Source organism: Astatotilapia calliptera, chromosome 10 (assembly GCF_964374335.1).
Source record: "Astatotilapia calliptera chromosome 10, fAstCal68.1, whole genome shotgun sequence".
In the NCBI taxonomy this organism is placed as follows: Eukaryota; Metazoa; Chordata; class Actinopteri; order Cichliformes; family Cichlidae; genus Astatotilapia; species Astatotilapia calliptera.
In genome coordinates this window covers 29,552,408-29,569,944 of record NC_137431.1, presented here as the reverse complement: position 1 = coordinate 29,569,944, position 17,537 = coordinate 29,552,408, and the positions used below count along the sequence as shown (strand labels likewise).

General features: G+C 41.1%; 1 protein-coding gene across 2 annotated transcripts in view; it reads left to right on the top strand.

Moving 5' to 3' along the window:
• tmem132e (transmembrane protein 132E) overlaps positions 1-17,537 on the top strand; it is a 426,314-nt gene that overhangs the window by 288,615 nt on the left and 120,162 nt on the right. For both annotated transcript variants that reach the window (XM_080307607.1, XM_026182492.2), the window contains exon 2: positions 489-1,446. In XM_080307607.1, the coding sequence (XP_080163733.1) occupies positions 489-1,446 (958 nt within the window). The remainder of the gene's footprint in view (positions 1-488; positions 1,447-17,537) is intronic.

Sequence of the window (17,537 nt, the reverse complement as noted above, 5' to 3'; positions counted from 1 at the left end):
ATCACACGGGGTGCAGCTTCTTAATGTCGACATGTTTCAGTGTATAACCTTTGCTCCGGATGCTTGACAGCAACCAGTTATCATCTGATTAGTGTGTTTTGACCTCCTCCCCTTTTGCCCCCTCAGCTGACTCAGTAGACCACATTTGTGTCTCTTCCTAATTATACCATATATTCATTGACACACACACACACACACACACACACACACACACACACACACACACACACACACACACACACACACTCACCATATCTTCCCTTTTTCTGGTGTTTTCTTTCACTTATAGTTCATGAGTTTTACCTGTTTCACTTTGTTTGAAAGTAACTTTTAAATATTCTCCTTTTTGCTTGCTTGTGAAAGCACTTTGTACACTGTGATTTCGAAGGTGTTTTATAAATAATGTGCATTATTATTATTATTATTATTATAAAAATGGAAGCTGCATTTAAAAGTTAAATCTTTCCTTTCTCCTTTCTTTCTTGCAGCTCTTGCAGGTAAAATCTCTCCAACCAGCTCTGATGCCCTGAGTTCGTCAGCAATGACAGCCAGTCCTTCACCACCCAGTGTGTACCTTCCTGCCAACTTCAAAATGTCCAATGCACAACTGGCCTTCTTTTTGAGGGAGGCTCAGATCACAGGACAAACATTTGGCGGCAGCACCAAGAGCGGCAGTAGTCCCAGCAGTGGAAACCCATTGCAGCGCTCTGAGAGTTTTGTGGTTTTCCAGACAAAAGACCTCCCCGCCATCAACATAAGCTTCGGGCCTTTTGCCCAGGACCAGGCCCTGTCCAAGGAGTTGCTTCAGCCAGCTAGTCCTCTGGATATTCCCGGCCAACTGACAGTCAACTGGAAGGTTCGGGCCTTCATTGTCCAGCCGCGGGTCTTCTCCAACAACCCCACAGTCCAGGTGTTTTTCTATATCGCCGGTCGTGACTGGGACGACTTCAAGGCTCAGGACAAGCTACCCTGCGTCCGTTTGCATGCCTTCCGGGATGTCCGTGAAATTAAAACCTCCTGCCGCATGAAAGGTAACCTGGCGCAGTGCTTGGCCCAACTGGAGCTTCCTCCGTCGTGGTTTAACACCAATGTAGCCCCTCTGGGCCGAAGGAAAGGCTCGAGTGACGGGCTTTTGGATGGGTTAAGTGAGACCCTCCAGGCTGAGCTATACTACACACTACACGAGCCTAACCTGGAAGGGGAGTGCAGTAAGGGTTCAGGTCACGGTGGTGGTTCTTCCAGGGGAGAACCTCTGTCACAGCACCCCCTGCTGCGCATCGGAAGCATCAGCCTGTACCAGGCCAGTGAAGAGCAGCTGCTGGTGGACAAGCAGCTAGACAAGAACATGTTCCTCAGGCTGCCGGAGAAGCCCCTGAAGCCTGGAGAGATTCTCAAAATCTTCCTGTACCTGATGCCCAACTCTACTATTGAGCAGTTCACCCTCAAGTAAGTGTCCTTTAAAATCTGTTCAGGTGCTCCGATGCTTTCAGACTCCTTGTTTCCATGCCGAATGTCACATTTATTGTGATGTTGACACATCTATATTCACAGCAGAGGCTCAATCAGCCTCCATGCAGTCATGCATATAAGATTTATTGATGAATAGTTTATTTTCTTGCTTCCCGGTATATCTCAGCCAACAATTTCCTCCCTGTCATAAATTGACGTATTATATGTCTCTTTATAATAACACTCGCACCGAATCATATGCAATTTGTCCAAGGTTTAGGTTTAGGGCAGCATGACTGTCTGTAAACAAAGCTACAGTGTGAATGCTGAGCACCAGTGGATAGGCTTAAAGGAAACGTAGGATTTACATGTCCAATAGAACACAATTACCACAGCGATGGATTCATTCATTACAGTCTTAATAACCAGCTTAATTCAAAGCAGCATTATTAGACGAATCTCGGAATCAATTGCATTCAATGACAGCATAAGATCACCGTGTACGCAGAAGTGCAACCAAAGTCATCTCATTCCAATCCTCACAATATTCTGTTTCAGGCTTCAAGCACAAGTTACATGACCATTTATGTTCATTTCAAGTCTAAAGAGACAAAAGAGGATGTAAACACGCATTTCATCCTTCTCATTCATTTCTTCTTCACTTAGCCAAATGATGTGCCAGCACTAATTAAAGTCAGGTAAGATAAAGGGAAGATGAGAGGGTTAAGCAGCACTGTAAGATTCACCTTCAGAAATGGTGGCCTCCAGCCAAAGAGTTCTTCTTTTTTTCTTTTTTTATGAATAATTTGCAGTGAACTGCTGCTCCGAGCAGTTTGTGTTTAAAGGCCAGGTAATAGTTGTAGCTGTGGAACACATACAGATTTGGCTTCTGCTATGGCATTTAATGCTCACATACTGTACTCATTCTACACGTCCGGCTCACTGCTGGGAATAAAACACTGACTAATATATAAATGGATGTTTAACCACGTTTTTGTGTCAGCGTGTATGTTAATGCAAATAATATCGTTTTATTATTGCAAATGGATTCTTAATGCCTTCATTTTATTAACATGTAAGTGGTTGGAGGCAACATAAGGAAAAATATTTGGGCGTGTAGATTTGTAACTTTTTGCTTCATTACAAGTGACCCCGTTCACATCTTCTGAGTGTCCTACATTGCCATTCAGACAATTACTGTTACAAAAATACACCACTCATATAACTCCGTGGTTAGTGATGAGCATGTGTGATGGGACTAAATAGTTCATGACACAAGTGTCCCTCACTGCCTTCCTGTATTTGAGCTTTTCCACTCTCAACTCTCTTAAAGTTTCTAAATTTCACCATTTGCCTGCAGGAAAAGTGGAGAGAGAGTGTGAGGCTTAGCAGGACTCTGGTCTCTGTAGCTCTTAGTTCTGCTCAGTTATCAGCAGAGTACCCAGGATTAGAGGATATATTATTATATGCATTTGACAAAGTTGGATTTTTTTTGCACTTGTATGTACGAAGAACACCAGAAATGAACACAGGAACGTTAACGAAACGCTAAAGATTAGTGAAACCTATATTAAACACGTTATGGTAGCTATCTGCTTTTAATGAGCTATGATTAATTAAGCCTCAGTAACGCAATTACTTGTATAATTATGATTGTTCCCACAGTAAAATGTCTTTTTTGACTCAGTGTCAGTTGATGACATTTCTATAGTGAAAAGCAGTACTGTTATACTGGCAACAGTAATCCTTTAAAATCCTTTAAAAGGACAGGAACAGAAATTCCACCTGTATAAAATGTCTGATTAGGGTATGTTTATGATATCTGTATTTTTACCTAAATAAATTCAGTTAATGATCTACTTAATATCATTTTAGTGACCTTTATTTGGGGAAACATGCAAAAAGCAATTATAAAATCATTTCACTACAGGGATAAAAGTTAGAATAGCTGTAGTTGTGGAGCACACATGTATAAATGGCGGTAGCAGTAGCAAAAATACCACGGCCCACACACATTGTCCAATTTCTTTCTACCAGCTGATGTGATTTTTGAAACCTGCAGGGAGACATCTGATGAACCCAGTGATGCTGGCATATTTTTATAAAATGAACAGAATAGTTTAATTCTCAAATTGTGATTTAAGGCTTTGGAGCTGATGTTGGTTTCTTTATCTGAACATATGCTAACAGCTCTTCTTGTAGCCAGACAAAAATGAGCTATTTACTCGAGTCCCACCTCCCCCCCAGGAATTCCAAGCATTTCTCTTCACACCATAAGAGCAACACTTACTTTCTTTAAGTTCCCCTCTCTTTAAAATGTATGATGCTAACTTCTACTGGATTACGAAACCGTTTCATTAACAGTTTCAGAGAACTGACTAACTGTGGGACACTTTCACTCAAGATGTGGTGTAACAAAGTTACAGTAAGACTTTGTAATATGAGCCGAAGCTTTGTCATATCCCCTTGTCTCTTAAAACATTTAGCTGAGCGTGTTAGCATCCATATACATCTGCAAGTCTTCGGCAGCCTGACTCTCTGAGCCTTGCAGGGATGGAAATGAGGAGTGATAAAACAGAAGAGTTAAGAAGGCGATGAGGCCTGGAGAAGAAAGCCCAGCGTGAGCCTCGTGAGCGACTTGCCTCAATAGGATGTAAATTCAAGAGTTGTGGAAGTGAACTGTCGAGTCTTCCCAGCGCATCGAGGAAAATTATTAAAGATGCAATAAGGAGTGTCTTTAAAGATGAATCAGGAGGCCTCCTCTCCTGACTCTCCCTTAGCCACTCCATCGCTCCTTCCAATTATTCTCCTCTTCACTTGTCCAGCTTTGAAAGTCTTTGACTTGTTATTGCAAACGATGGCATGCCGGGCAGAGAGACGGCGGAGAGATGGGCCACTTGTGGAATCTTCCCTTGTTTTCCCGCGGCCGCAGCGGTGCTGTCAGAAACGTGCAATGTGTGTGTCGGCGTGAGTGTTTGTCATGCAGCAGGATAGGGAGTAGTGGTGTGTCAAATTTAGTTACCATGGCAATGCAATAATAGTATGTGTAGCCGTAATGTTGTCTAGCATGCCCCGGTGTGGGCTGACACGGCTTTTCTAGATTTGTTTGCTTTTCATTTCAAGTGTCGTTTAAAAATCGTATCTTCTCTTTTCGCCCGTAAATTGATAGTGGCATCATTTCGGTTATACACGACAGCGTTTCACAGATAGTGACTTTTCCATCGCATTGTTTTGGAAAGGATCTTCATCATATACAGTACTAAAGTAATGTTTTTAGCAGCATCACTAGTAAAATATTACAAAGCCCAAATGCCTTTAAAAATACACGAGAAAAACAACCAACAGGAAACCGTACAAACCCGACTCATTGAACTGTAAATATGCTGTGATGTTACGTTGTGTTTAGAGTTTGAACAGTGACAAGGTTTAGCTAGAAATGGAGCCGTGGTTGAGAGTCCTGTAGCGAGATGCCAGTACTTTACTGTAATTTAACAGTGACGTTTCCTACTGTGGATTTTTTTTGGTGGTAAACAGTTTCGAGCACAACAGTGGTTCACTTGAGTTTTTCCACTTGTCCAATGGTGGAATCGACTGCATATAATGTGAAAGGTGTCATTTGTAGTAACTGGCCCACAAAGAAGCTGCAGCTTACGGACATAACCCCTGTCCGTTCATTGTTTTGCATTTCTGGCTGACAAAACGGCTCTTTTTACACTTTGCACACACCACAGAGAGTAGCTCTTAGCATAAAAGCTTTGTCTCCACCACACAGTAGACAGATAAAGTTGGTGAATAGCCTTGAATACAGTGGACCATTTCGTAGTTAAAGAGCCAGTCTTTTTCTCGGCAGTGAACACGTTCAATTAAACCACAAAAGTTCCGTTAAAAATGACACAATGAGTAATTTCAATGAGCCAACTGCAGATTCCTCTGACAGATCATTGAAAACACTGGGAAAAGCTTGTGTGTTATCATGGGCTTTTGTCCCCGTATCCGTTAGGTTTGCCATCTGTGAACATTGGTAGGTATTATAATTTATTTCAACTATAGCTAATGAAATGATAATTATTTCCATTTTGCTTTGCCAAGAGCTGCAGCTGGTGGACAGCCAGAGATATTTTATTCATTTGTTTATTCATATGGACACTTAGTTGCAGGATGCAAAGAGATTCGCGTATGTTGCGTAACCTGAATTAAAATTCTATACGACAGCGGCGAGGTCACTGCATGCATATAAATGCAGTCAATGTGGAGATGCCAATTTTTATTTTGGTGACTCACTGACATTTCTTGCCCAATAAACAAATACGCATTGCAGTGCACACATCCTCATCTATGTGCACAGTACAAGGCTCTTGGAAACCTTGCTGTACTCCGGAGCCCTGGGTATAACATGCAGTATTCAAATGCCCTGGCTCCAAATAAAGGCTCGAGGAGAGAAAGCACAGTGGAATCCAGGGAGAGTGACCCACATTCAGAAGCAGTGGCTTCATCCCCAGCAGCTAGATGGCTACTTGCTCCTTGTAAGGAACACAGAAAACTTCCTGACCTCAGCCTCTGCTTCCTGCCAGCTCTGCGGTCGTGCTCCGCTTCTTGTCCCACGTGTCGTTGTCGCTGTCAGTGTCAGCTCGTCTTTTCCCGACGCTTTGATGGGAAATGTCAGGACCTCTCGCCATGGATCGTGCACACGTTCAGATCATATGACTGCAGACGTGATGCTTCTGCCATGGGCCGTCTTGTCAGGACACATCGGGTGACACGGAGAACCGCTGTTTATCAGCACTCATCTCTGATAAAAGAGGCGGAAGCCAGGAGAATCTTCCTCGCCTCAAAGTGCTTCCACTTTTACAATGACAAGGCAAAACACAGCCTTTCTTATTGGGCCACGCAGAGTACAGGCTGCACCGCCACTGCTAACGCTGCTCGATTCCTTCCTTCTTCTTCAAGTGTGAGCACGTTATTTGAGGTCAAGCAGTGAGAAGGGGAAAGTATTTACCATCATCAACTTTAAGTCCCTTGACACAAATCTCAAAAGGGGAATGCAGTGCATGTGCCAAGATTTTAATGAAATGAGCTGTTTTAACTTGAGTTAGTTTTTAATGCTTAAAGAAAGTTGCATGAGTCAGCTCTCTGTGCCGGGGAAAGTGGAGATATTTTTGCAGGTTTATTCCAGTGCCTGGCTATTACTAGAGTAATTCAACCCCTTTCTAACCTTGAATAGGCAAGCTGAGCAACTTTGATTTGGAAATTCTTGTTTATTCGCTTGAAAGATTCCTACTTTAAATCTGCTGAGGACATTTCTGATATGCTCAGCATGTTGCCGAGTGTTTGGCTGGTTTTGAGACAAATAAACACTGACCATTAAATTAGACTAACTCAATGCAAAACCGCAGAGTTCATCTGGGTCAAATGTAACCTTAAAAACTCATTAGGCTTCCTCGCGTTGTACCAATAGCTACATATTCATCACTTTTCCACCCTATCAGTTCAGTCTGTTAACATTATTCATTTTTATTAACATCTTTTCAGATTAGTTGAGAAACGTATCACATTCTCATTTGGGCACGCTGATTTATTCACCAGTTTATTATAAAACCAGTGTCTTATACATCTTAATCATTAATCTCTTCAATCCTGCTGGGCCCAAGGGTGGAGAAGATTGTTCTGTGCCACAGAAAACAAAAGCAAATATCCAAGCCCAATAATACTGACATGTGGAGTATGGGATTGTGTGCAAAACATGGTACAATACCTACTTTTTTCTTCATTAATCTCACAGTGAAACCTCAATAAGTAGTTTCAGTAATATACAATGTATCTACTGTGTTTCTATACTTTAATTAACAGATAAGAGAATTAAGAAACAGTAGCTCATAAACAACAGCTCTCTAGTCATCCTTTAGTTGTTTCACATTAATAAGTAATTAATGAATTTACTCTTATTTTGGGGAGCGTATCTGTAACCGGAAGGTCGCCGGTTCGATCCCTGGGCTCTCTGTCCTGGTCGTTGTGTCCTTGGGCAAGACACTTCACCTACCGCCTACTGGTGTTGGCCAGAGAGGCCGATGGCGCGATATGGCAGCCTCGCTTCTGTCAGTCTGCCCCAGGGCAGCTGTGGCTACAACTGTAGCTGCCTCCACCAGTGTGTGAATGTGAGAGTGAATGAATAGTGGCATTGTAAAGCGCTTTGGGTGTCTTGAAAAGCGCTATATAAATCCAATCCATTATTATTATTATTTTAGTTGTTGCAATACTAGAAATTCAAACGTGATGCTGATACCAATGAAAGTACTTGCACAGTACCATGGATGGGAGTAAAACATGGCTGGGTCAGAAATATTAAGCCAATGTTGACGTGCCATTAAAATGTGGAGGCTACCAGAAACACTCTGACTCCTGTAGAGGTCTATGGGAAAACTTTCCTGATATGTTTATGGACTCAGTCACTCCAAATTAAGCCTCCTTTGTGAGACATACTGTGTTTCAAAAAGGAGAACTATCTGTGGCACTTGTGACTTGTCAATTATAAGTCGTTAGCCAGCGAACGAGTAATGTTAGTCACACCCACCCATCCTTGGGTTTTTGATACCAAGGTAACGACTCCAAAACAGGATTTCAGGAAACAACGGATGAGACCTTTGTAGCTACATCCGTCCTTTACACCACGTACACAGTGCTCCATCACTATAACGCGGTTTACCTTTCATGGCCTCGCTGTTTTCGCTGATTTGTTTTGTGCGCAATTTTCCATGTTTTTTTTTTTTTTTTTGTACAGCACATTGTGTTCTGCGTCTTGATTGGCTGTAGACCACTGTCAATCAATCTCGTGCCGTGTCTCCTGTACAGTACAGAATGCATTCAGCTTGTCAAATTTACATAAATCTTCGATCGCTAACAGTGTGACTCTGAAGTGCTGTAATGTATGCTTTTAAGTTTTCTCCCCCAACAAACACAACATGTCGACGAAACGTTTTGGGGTTTACAGCCTTAAAACATCTATAATAGTTGTAAAAAATAAAGTTGGCTACTTCGTGGATTTCACCTATCGCGGGTTATTTTTGGAACGTAACTCCCGCAATAAACGAGGGACCGCTGTAGTGTTGACTGGAATAGATGAGGACACACTGTTGGGATCAGTACTGTTGCAAATTTTTTCTCCATCTGGATACCCTCATGTGGGGATCTCCTGCTGCTGTCTGTTGCTTCAGGTGTGAAATAAATCCAAAGAAAGACAACAAACTTAGCTTCTGTTTGTAATATTCCTGAATTACGCTGTGATTAGCAGTTAGCTCCTTAATCTGTCAGACATTGTCTTCTTCACAAGTTTAATCTGTGGTAGATGGGAAAACTCAGTCTGCATGCCACTAGAAACTAGAAGCAAAAGGCTAATGTTCACACTTTGTCTTGCTTTTGAAAAAAAAACATCCTACTTGGCATATACTTGTGTACTACTGTGAGCTGTTGTCTTATTTGGCATGGGAAGAGTTTGGTTAAGGGCAAGGTTAATGGTAACCGTAGGTGTCGAATCTTAGCTGAGTGCAAAGGGCATGCTTTAAGTTGAAGTCTTCTTTCCTTTAATCGACAAAACCCACACAGACTGTTTTGTAACTAAAAGAAAAGTAAGCACAAGGTCAAATATTATCGATGACAAGCTTGTAAAACTAGAACTTTACCTTTCCAAGTAAACCTCAACCATATGCAAACTAATGTAGTAGCAATATTATTTTGCGTGCCCAGCAGTCGTAGAGTAGGTCATCTATCAATCAGTCCCCAGTCCCTCCTGTCCATGTGCCAGAGAATCTCTGGGCCAGATACTGAACCCCGAGTTACCCCTGATGTGTATTTGAATGATAGATAAACGTACTTAGGTGTAGATCAAAGCATTGAATGAATGTGTGATTGGGTGAATGATACTTGTAGCAGAAAGCACTTTGAGTGCTTAAATTTAGAAATAAGGTGCTCTATATATTTCCACATTCATTGATTTCATTTTTAAAAAGGTATTAAAAGCACTAATTGTGATTTCTGAAATGGTGCAGAAACTATAAAATGCTTTAGCTGATCTATGTTTATGTGGTATGAAAATCACATTTCATTGTAACACACTTTTACCTTTAATGTCAAGGCGAGTGAAGGGGTTTTCTGTGCATCGTAGCGTATCGACATCTCCTTATATGGTAGTCAGTCTTATGTGATCAAAAATCTGTTGGTGTAAAATATGAATAAATAGAGACAGGCCGAAGGATTTTCTGTGCTTTTCTCCAGTGCATATTTAAATATTGCCAGATCCTCCTGCAGAGTGTTGGTTTATAGAGGGAACCTGGGAGACAAATTGACAAAAGCTCAGTGCTCCTCATTTCCTCCGTCTGCAAGGTAATCAAGCAAGCATTGGCTCAGGTATGAAAAAGGGTGTTTTTCACTTTACTGCACAGGTTTAAGTTAACTGTTTTATCTTTGTAAATTCATTTTCCCAAGCTTTTAAATGAAAGTGCTTTTAAATCTTTGGACTGTTAAATGTGTGTGTGTGTGTGTAGTGCTTCCAAACACATTTCATTGTTCTCATCTGGACAGGTTTATGCTTAGCGTTAGCGTCCCAGAAAATGTGTGTGGTTGTGCTGGAGTTGTGAAATATCTCTGAAAAACAGAGCTGCCTTTTATTTGCTTTTGTCGCATCACAGCATATTGTACTTTTGTAGTTTTATTCAAATATGGACAGCATGGAAGTGCTATTGATAATTGACCCACCGTAACGCGGCTGCTGACACTAACTATCTTCAAGAGATAGAGGGAACGGGATGCTTGGGATGAGGTGACTTGGATGCAGATGAGCCGCTATGGTGACCCCTAAAGGGAACACCCAAAAAAAGAAGAAGAAGGAAGAGATATCAGAGCATGTAATCCAGGAAATCCCAAGAACATTTATAAAACCAGAAAATGATGACTTTAATCTGCAGTCATTACATTATGAGACAGTGGGATCAATGCTAGTGTCAAGTTTAGGAGAAAGCACATCTGGTGGAACTCTCCCAGGACAGATGAGCTTAAAGACTAACTTTACAAACGGTTGATACTGAAAATCTACACATGCCCATACGCAGCAGAGTTTCTCCATGAAGAGTGGACTAAATTACCCCGCGCATCTGGGAAGGACCGATTCATCCATCAAGAGTGTTTAGCTGCTGCTAAATGTGCTGTAATCAGTTACCCAGCGTGAGGACGAGTCGCTTTTTATACAGCTGAAATGAGTCTGGCATGACTTTATTAAAGAAATAAACAACCGTTATTTTTTTCTCTGACAAATTTTGGGTGACATTCATTGATGGAATTGAAATAATGTAGAAAATTTGTACGTGAGTAATAGAGTGTTTGCAGATTGACGGGCAGGTAGCGAAGCATCTGCTGCAAGAGGCACGTAGCCTCATGCGGTTATCTTCAAACCTTTAAGGTGGTTTGGGGGACAAGACTATGATAAGCCATATTTTCACAGCAGGCGGCCCCTCCCGCTTTCATGTTGTCACACACAGAAATTGTTGAGGTTTTATTACCATCTCTCCTTCTCTCCCTCACCTCCATCTTCCCTTTTTTTTTTTTTTTATTATTTTTATGATCCCAGCCAAGAGATTTGCAGAGCCAATCTGTAGTAATAGACACGGCTCTGCCCAGCGTGAAGGCTTGTGCTGCCCAGTAGGCTACAGTTTCAAAGGAGGCAGTGGTGTGGAGAAGTTGCATCTTCCCCCCACCGCAACTAACTTCTGATTTTAATGATGCACTCTCTGCCTTGAGTGAGTGTTCTTCGCAGTTGTTATTTGGAAAGCTGAACATCAAATCCTGTATACAGAGATCAAGAGATGGACTGTTTACTTGCTGTCCTGTAAGCCGGGCTCTTTAGGTCTTGTGCGGTTGGACTAAATTAACATGAAGCAGCTGTTTGTTACTTGACAATGACGGCAAACGTGCTGCTGTTGCTTTGCATTGATCTGGAAAGAACAAAAGTCCCCCTGCAATTTTTTTTTTTGTTGCTTTTTATGTCGTCGCAATGCCACAACGGCACTCAGACATAACATCGTATTCCCTGACAACAGTAACGGCTGGAAGTGAGTGAGTCAACAGAGATGAGAGGAAGAGGTAAAAACAGGCTTTATTCACGATTGCCCGTTAAAGCCGCGCTGTTCCGTCCCGATATAAATGCACCTTGGCAGGATTCCTCCACTTTTTACGCAGCATAATGGAAGCAATGGTAAATTAATAATGGCTGAAATAATGTATTGTGAGCTCATGGGAAACTAACCATCCTCAGTGGAAGAAATTTGGATAAAGACATGATTGGGTTAATTCATAAAACATGGCCAGCATCCAGGACTGCTAATCTAATAATTGTAAATGCATGAATTGGGTTTTCCACTTCCTCCTGGTGGCACAGTCTGCATGATACGCCTCATCACTTATTTTTTACTCTTCCCGTATTACCATTTGAGATAGGGCAGTGTTCATTCTAGCATCTGCGATAATGTACTCCAGCGGCAGGAAGCTTTTAACTCCATGTGTGGCACTCCCCGCCTGCCAATATTGTGTTCTGGCATGCAATCACAAGAGAAGCCATATTGCTTAAAATTATACTTTTCCCTCTTACTGAGGGACAACATATTATTTTCACTGTCATGTTGGAGAACTTGAAAAGTTAAATTACTACTTTTTCTTTCTTTTTTTTGCCTGATGGCATCTGCCGGTTATTTGGCGCAGAAAACTCAAAGTCCAGTTGGCGTATGACACTCGGGTCCACACTGAGAATTTTAAATGAAAGTCTGTAATAATTATCTAGAGTTAGACACTGGGCAAGAGAATTTTTGCCGGACAAAGACATTTCTAGACTCCAGTGATCACTTCTACAGTATTTCCCAGGTGGTCTAACCTGCAGCAGCGAGACAGGAGGAGCTATGTTTTCATGAGTGCCAACACGGGAAATTTTCACCTCACTGCTGGCCTGAGGGAGCTGCGGGCTGCAGGGCTATATTAATCCTACCATATGGTTGTTGGCTGACAACATGGCTCGTGGTCATAAATTTTCTTATGTTTAAATCCACTCGTTCTCATCCCAGGGCGTTAAATGTGGTCTTTCTGTCACACATGCACAGGGATTTCTTTGTGTCTTGGTTGCAACGTTATTAGAAAATCCAATGAGATCGCTGAATTGATATTGCTTTAAAAATTGGGAGGTTATCCCACACTTAACCCCATTATCGCAACTCATACCTACACATCAAAGCTAAGCTGAGCTTTTCTAAGCAAGAGACAAAAACTGTGGAAAATTTAGAAAAGCTAGACGCAGTGTAAAAAACATGGAGTATTAACTATGCTAGGTAAAAGATAAGTATATATATGTATAACTATATTCTGTTAATCTTCCAATTCAGAGTGATGGGTGGGCTCGAGCTTATCCCAGCTGTAATACAGCAGGCGGCACTGTACACCTGAGACGGGTCACAGGGCTTGCACGGAGAGATAATCAACATCAAAGTCCAGTAAACTCTTATGACCAATTTAGAATCGCCATTTAACCTAACATGCAAGTCTAGTGACTGTGGGAGGAAGCTGGAGTTAGACCCAAATGGTACATGAAAAGGTCCCAGCTGGCTAGTGGATTTGAACCCACGACCTTGTTCTTGTCAGGCTAAGGGCTAACCACCACTAGATCATGTCCAACATGTGTTTATATGAGAAACTGTTATGTAACTATAGTGTAACTCGGGATTAACAAAGAAAATAGGTCATTGGTAGCACGTGGAGCAGTGGTTACCACTGTTGCCTCACAGTAAGAAGGTCTTTTTCTTGTTGACTGGCTTCCTCTCACAGTCCAAACACATGCAATTAGTGGGGTTAGGTTAGCTGCTGATTCTAAATCGCTAATAGGTGTGAATATGAGTGTGAATGCTTGTCTGTCTCTTTGTGTTAGGCCCACAACAGACTGATGACCTGTCCCTGCTTCTCGCCCCATGGCAGCTGGGATTGGCTCCTGCATTGAATATGCAAAAAAAGATGATTGACGGAGTTTTTTGCAACATTAATACAATACAGAACTTTAAATCCGTTTCCTATGTATTTGCACGTTTTAAATATTTATACGGAAGTCTCTAGTAATGATTTGTGATACAGATGTATGTAGTCCGACGTCAGGGTAAAGAAGCTATTCTGCTTAATGTGTCTCTTTCCAGTGGGAATATCTTGTATAAACATAATGCATGCCGCAGTCAAGGGGGCTAAAGAGAGTTCAAAGAAAGGTTCACAGTGTGTTCCCGGCCTCTGGCTGATTCAAATGCGTCTCTTTTACAATGATGAGGTGACATCTTAACAACTGCAAATTGCATGTGTCTGTGGTCAGTGCTATTTGTAGGAGCGGTTGCTTGAGCGTCTCAGGCACCACGCAGCAAGACTGATTGTTCCCCTCCCACCTGCATCCTCCCCCGCACACAGTGAAGCCCAATTCCTCATACCACCGTCTGTGAAACCCTTTTTTCCTCTTTCATCTCATTTCTTTGTTCTTCTTGGGGGAGGAGTGGGCTCCTGAGTGGAGGTTCCCGTTGCTGGAAGGTTGTTATGTTAGGCTGATTTAAATTAGAATAATTTTGAGCACACTCCTCAAAATTGATGCCTCCCAGCAAACTAGGGCAGATTTGTTATGGTCATTTGCTATGCCCTCCCCTGCTCTTTAATGGCTGTTTAGCACTCAAGCCTCACAGCTCTGAACTGAGTGATGAACTCCCAGATTTAATTTTTTCCCCCTTTCTTCTACATTTTAAGAAGAGTGGGCATCACGTTAATTTTGCAGATTTGGTGGCATTGTACAACCCAGCTAAAATTGGCACGCACAGAACTTTTCTTTTGAAACTTGTCTGTTTGAAGTGGATTGGTAGCATATCCAAGAAACATAATTCTCTGCAGTGGTGAGGTTTTAAGGATTGTGGTTGCCTTTGTTTATTCCTCTGTGGGAAGTGTTTTGTCTAAGAAAGCAATTCTTCTTCTTGAGGCACTAGAAAGCATCCCGCAGCAGAGGGACCAAGAGAAATGGAGAGCAGTGTTGTTATTTCAGACTCAAGCTTGAAGGCACTTCTCTCAATTTTTTTTTCTTCTTCCTGACATAAAATTCACTATTCTGCTTTCACAGTACCACCATAAACTTCATTATCAGGAGGTATTCGAGTGCAGAGTGCAGAAGACAAGGAAAGTGGTAAATTGCTGAAAAGGATTTTGTAAATCAACCCTGTGTTTCAAACTTGTCTTATAGCTGGTTGGCTTATCTTTTTTTCTCCAGCTCAAAGTCAACAGCACTTTAGGCTTCACCTTGATAAAGGCTTTAGTGTTTTATCTTAAGGAGGTGCAAGTTTATTGATTCATCAGCGTGTGAGCAATTCAGTTGTAAATTGTTTTATATGAGCAATAAATCAAAACAGAATATATTTCTTTAATTCAGCTTTTTCACTTCAAACAATTATATATTGTTTTTTGTCCTTTACTTGCTATGAATGAAGGAAAATTTCTGCGGGAAGTTTAAATGGCTTAGTATTTATTAGTGTCTACAGCTAATTAGTGCATCAAGATAGCCCCCCATTAGCCACCTACCCACTCATGAAACAACGGCAAAGACCAGAATAATCACTAAGTACTGCAGCCCACACAGTGGAAGCTATTTGAAATGAATTTGACACCTATCCAAGGTTTGCAACATGAAAATGTTCTTGCAAATTTATAGCAGTGTAGAAATGTATCTAATCTTTTAAAACAAATGTTCACATTCTTAATTTCTAGTAAACACCTGCAGCGTGCATGTGCTTTGCAAATAGGATGCAGTGTCTGTTGTTTTGAGGACCCTCAAAAACGGCCTCTGATTGGTTAGCTGGTAATGGTGTAAGTATGTATGTGAGGGCAGCCCAAGCTTCCTTCCCCCCCCCCCCCCCCCCGGTTATTGTAATAATTTAATCAGCCAGAGAAAATAACATTTTCCCCTCCCTCGTCCATTATTTTCCAACATCAAAATTCAAATATTTCTGTTTACCGAAGGGGTTCAGCTCTGTGAAGTTTATCCCAGGGTGTTAGTGTCTTCATTTTCTATGCAGGTCTAAACACAGTTCTGCTTGACTTTTCCATTCAGCAGATGTTGTAGTCTCAAAAGTCCACCTGGTTTCACCTCCTTTTGATATGATTCTTAACCGGGTGAAGCGACACAAACACCAGGATCTTTAGCAAAACATTAGCTACATAAACCATGGCGATCTATCCAGGTATTTGCTCTATTAATGTATGTAAAAGCTTACATACAGTATTTTTAGATGTTTAGCTGCCATCAAATTAAAAGTAGCTAATTAGCTCCTGTGTGGGATTCTGTCTGTAAAGACAATAGCTCAAAAATATTTGAATAAATTCTGATAAAACTGTAGACGTGTAGCTGGGGTCATGTTAACAATCCATTAAAATTTGGCTTACATGCACCAAGGTCTTCAAGATCCACTTAATGAATTATTGGTTGAAAATTGACATATAACTTAGAAACTATGATTCCTATAAGTGTAGCATGTATATGTCGACATATAGAAAGTCATATCTGACCTCTGACCTCACCTTTACATTTCACATCTGCCTTTCTCTCAAGTTGACCCCAAAATGTGTTATATCATTAAAGAAAGTATTCAGCTGCCTAGTTAGAAGTATAACTGTAGAATAGTTATGGTACACAAAGTTATTCATGTCCAAATATTTCAAATCAGTACCTGTTATCCATTACCTACTCCCACATGTTTGTGTAATCAGAGTAAACATCTGTCATCTGCTACATTTAAAACTTGCACTACAACAAAGAAAAAAAATGAATATATACTGAATAAGAGCAAACACGGCGGCGTGCTTCTTGTGTTTTTCATGAAATATTTAAATGTCTCACTTTTTACATTTTATATGTTTTCTTTGTTCTATTGTGAATAAAATATAGGTTTATAAGATTTGCCATCCAGTTTTTATTTATATTTATTTACATACAGCAGCACAACTTTTTGGGAACTGGGGTTGTGCAGTGATTTACATTATGCCTATTAAATGGCAGTGAGTGTGATATGTGATACTGCATAAATCCCTGCACGGAAACACCTCCTCTGTCCAATCTCCTACCACTTCCCTTGAATGCCACTCGAGCCCTCTCACGTGCCATTGTGACATGTGATTTGTCACTCATGCCCTGGAAAGCTGATAGCTTAAGCCATTTTGCATCAACCCTTTAATCTGCCGAGATTCTGTTTTAGAGATCAGACAAAGTTGTATTTATTGCACTGCAAAGTCATTTTGACAAGAAAATGATCCTTTTGGCCCAAAGAATGACTGATATTCCTGCTTCGCTAAAGGAATTTGTAGCCGGGGCACTTTCTTTAAGTCAGGCAATATGATGGGCAAAACCTTCAATATTAAAGTTCACATCAGGAGGAATCAGATCAGCTGAGGCTGAAGATATATAGAGGATATAGAGTATATATGTATAAAGTTTCCTTCAAGAATGAAATCTGTGGTGTTGTAAATGATTATGAATAGTGCCTAAAATTGCTACAAATATCCAGAGTGACTTTTCCCCCTCAAAAATGTTTCCAATATCTGTCTAAATTAGTGTTAAACTAAGCCTATTAACTCATATTATTTACTGCATGATTAAATTCATGAGTTGGACCATTCTCTAAGACCTCTTCACGGATGTTTTGGGATTTTAAATGCAAAAATGTATCGACTTCAAATCAAATCAGGATTTACTATTGTCTTATAAAACGCTGTTACCAGGCAACGAGCTTAACCCAGCAAGGTGTCTGGATGCATTTGTTCAGAATGTTAGCACTTCATTTACTTAAGGAAATTGCTACATGTCACAAGAAGGGGGGTTAATTATTCTCTCCTGCTGAAACCTAAGATAGACACACGCGCTGAAATTGAATTCATAGCGAGTGGCAGAGGATTGTTTGGCTTCAGCTCGTGTTCTCTCTGAGCCCCAGTGAGTGGCTCGCGTAATAATGCAGTCCTCGCTGGCCAGAATATCACAGACTCCCTTCGTGCATCAGTAGCCA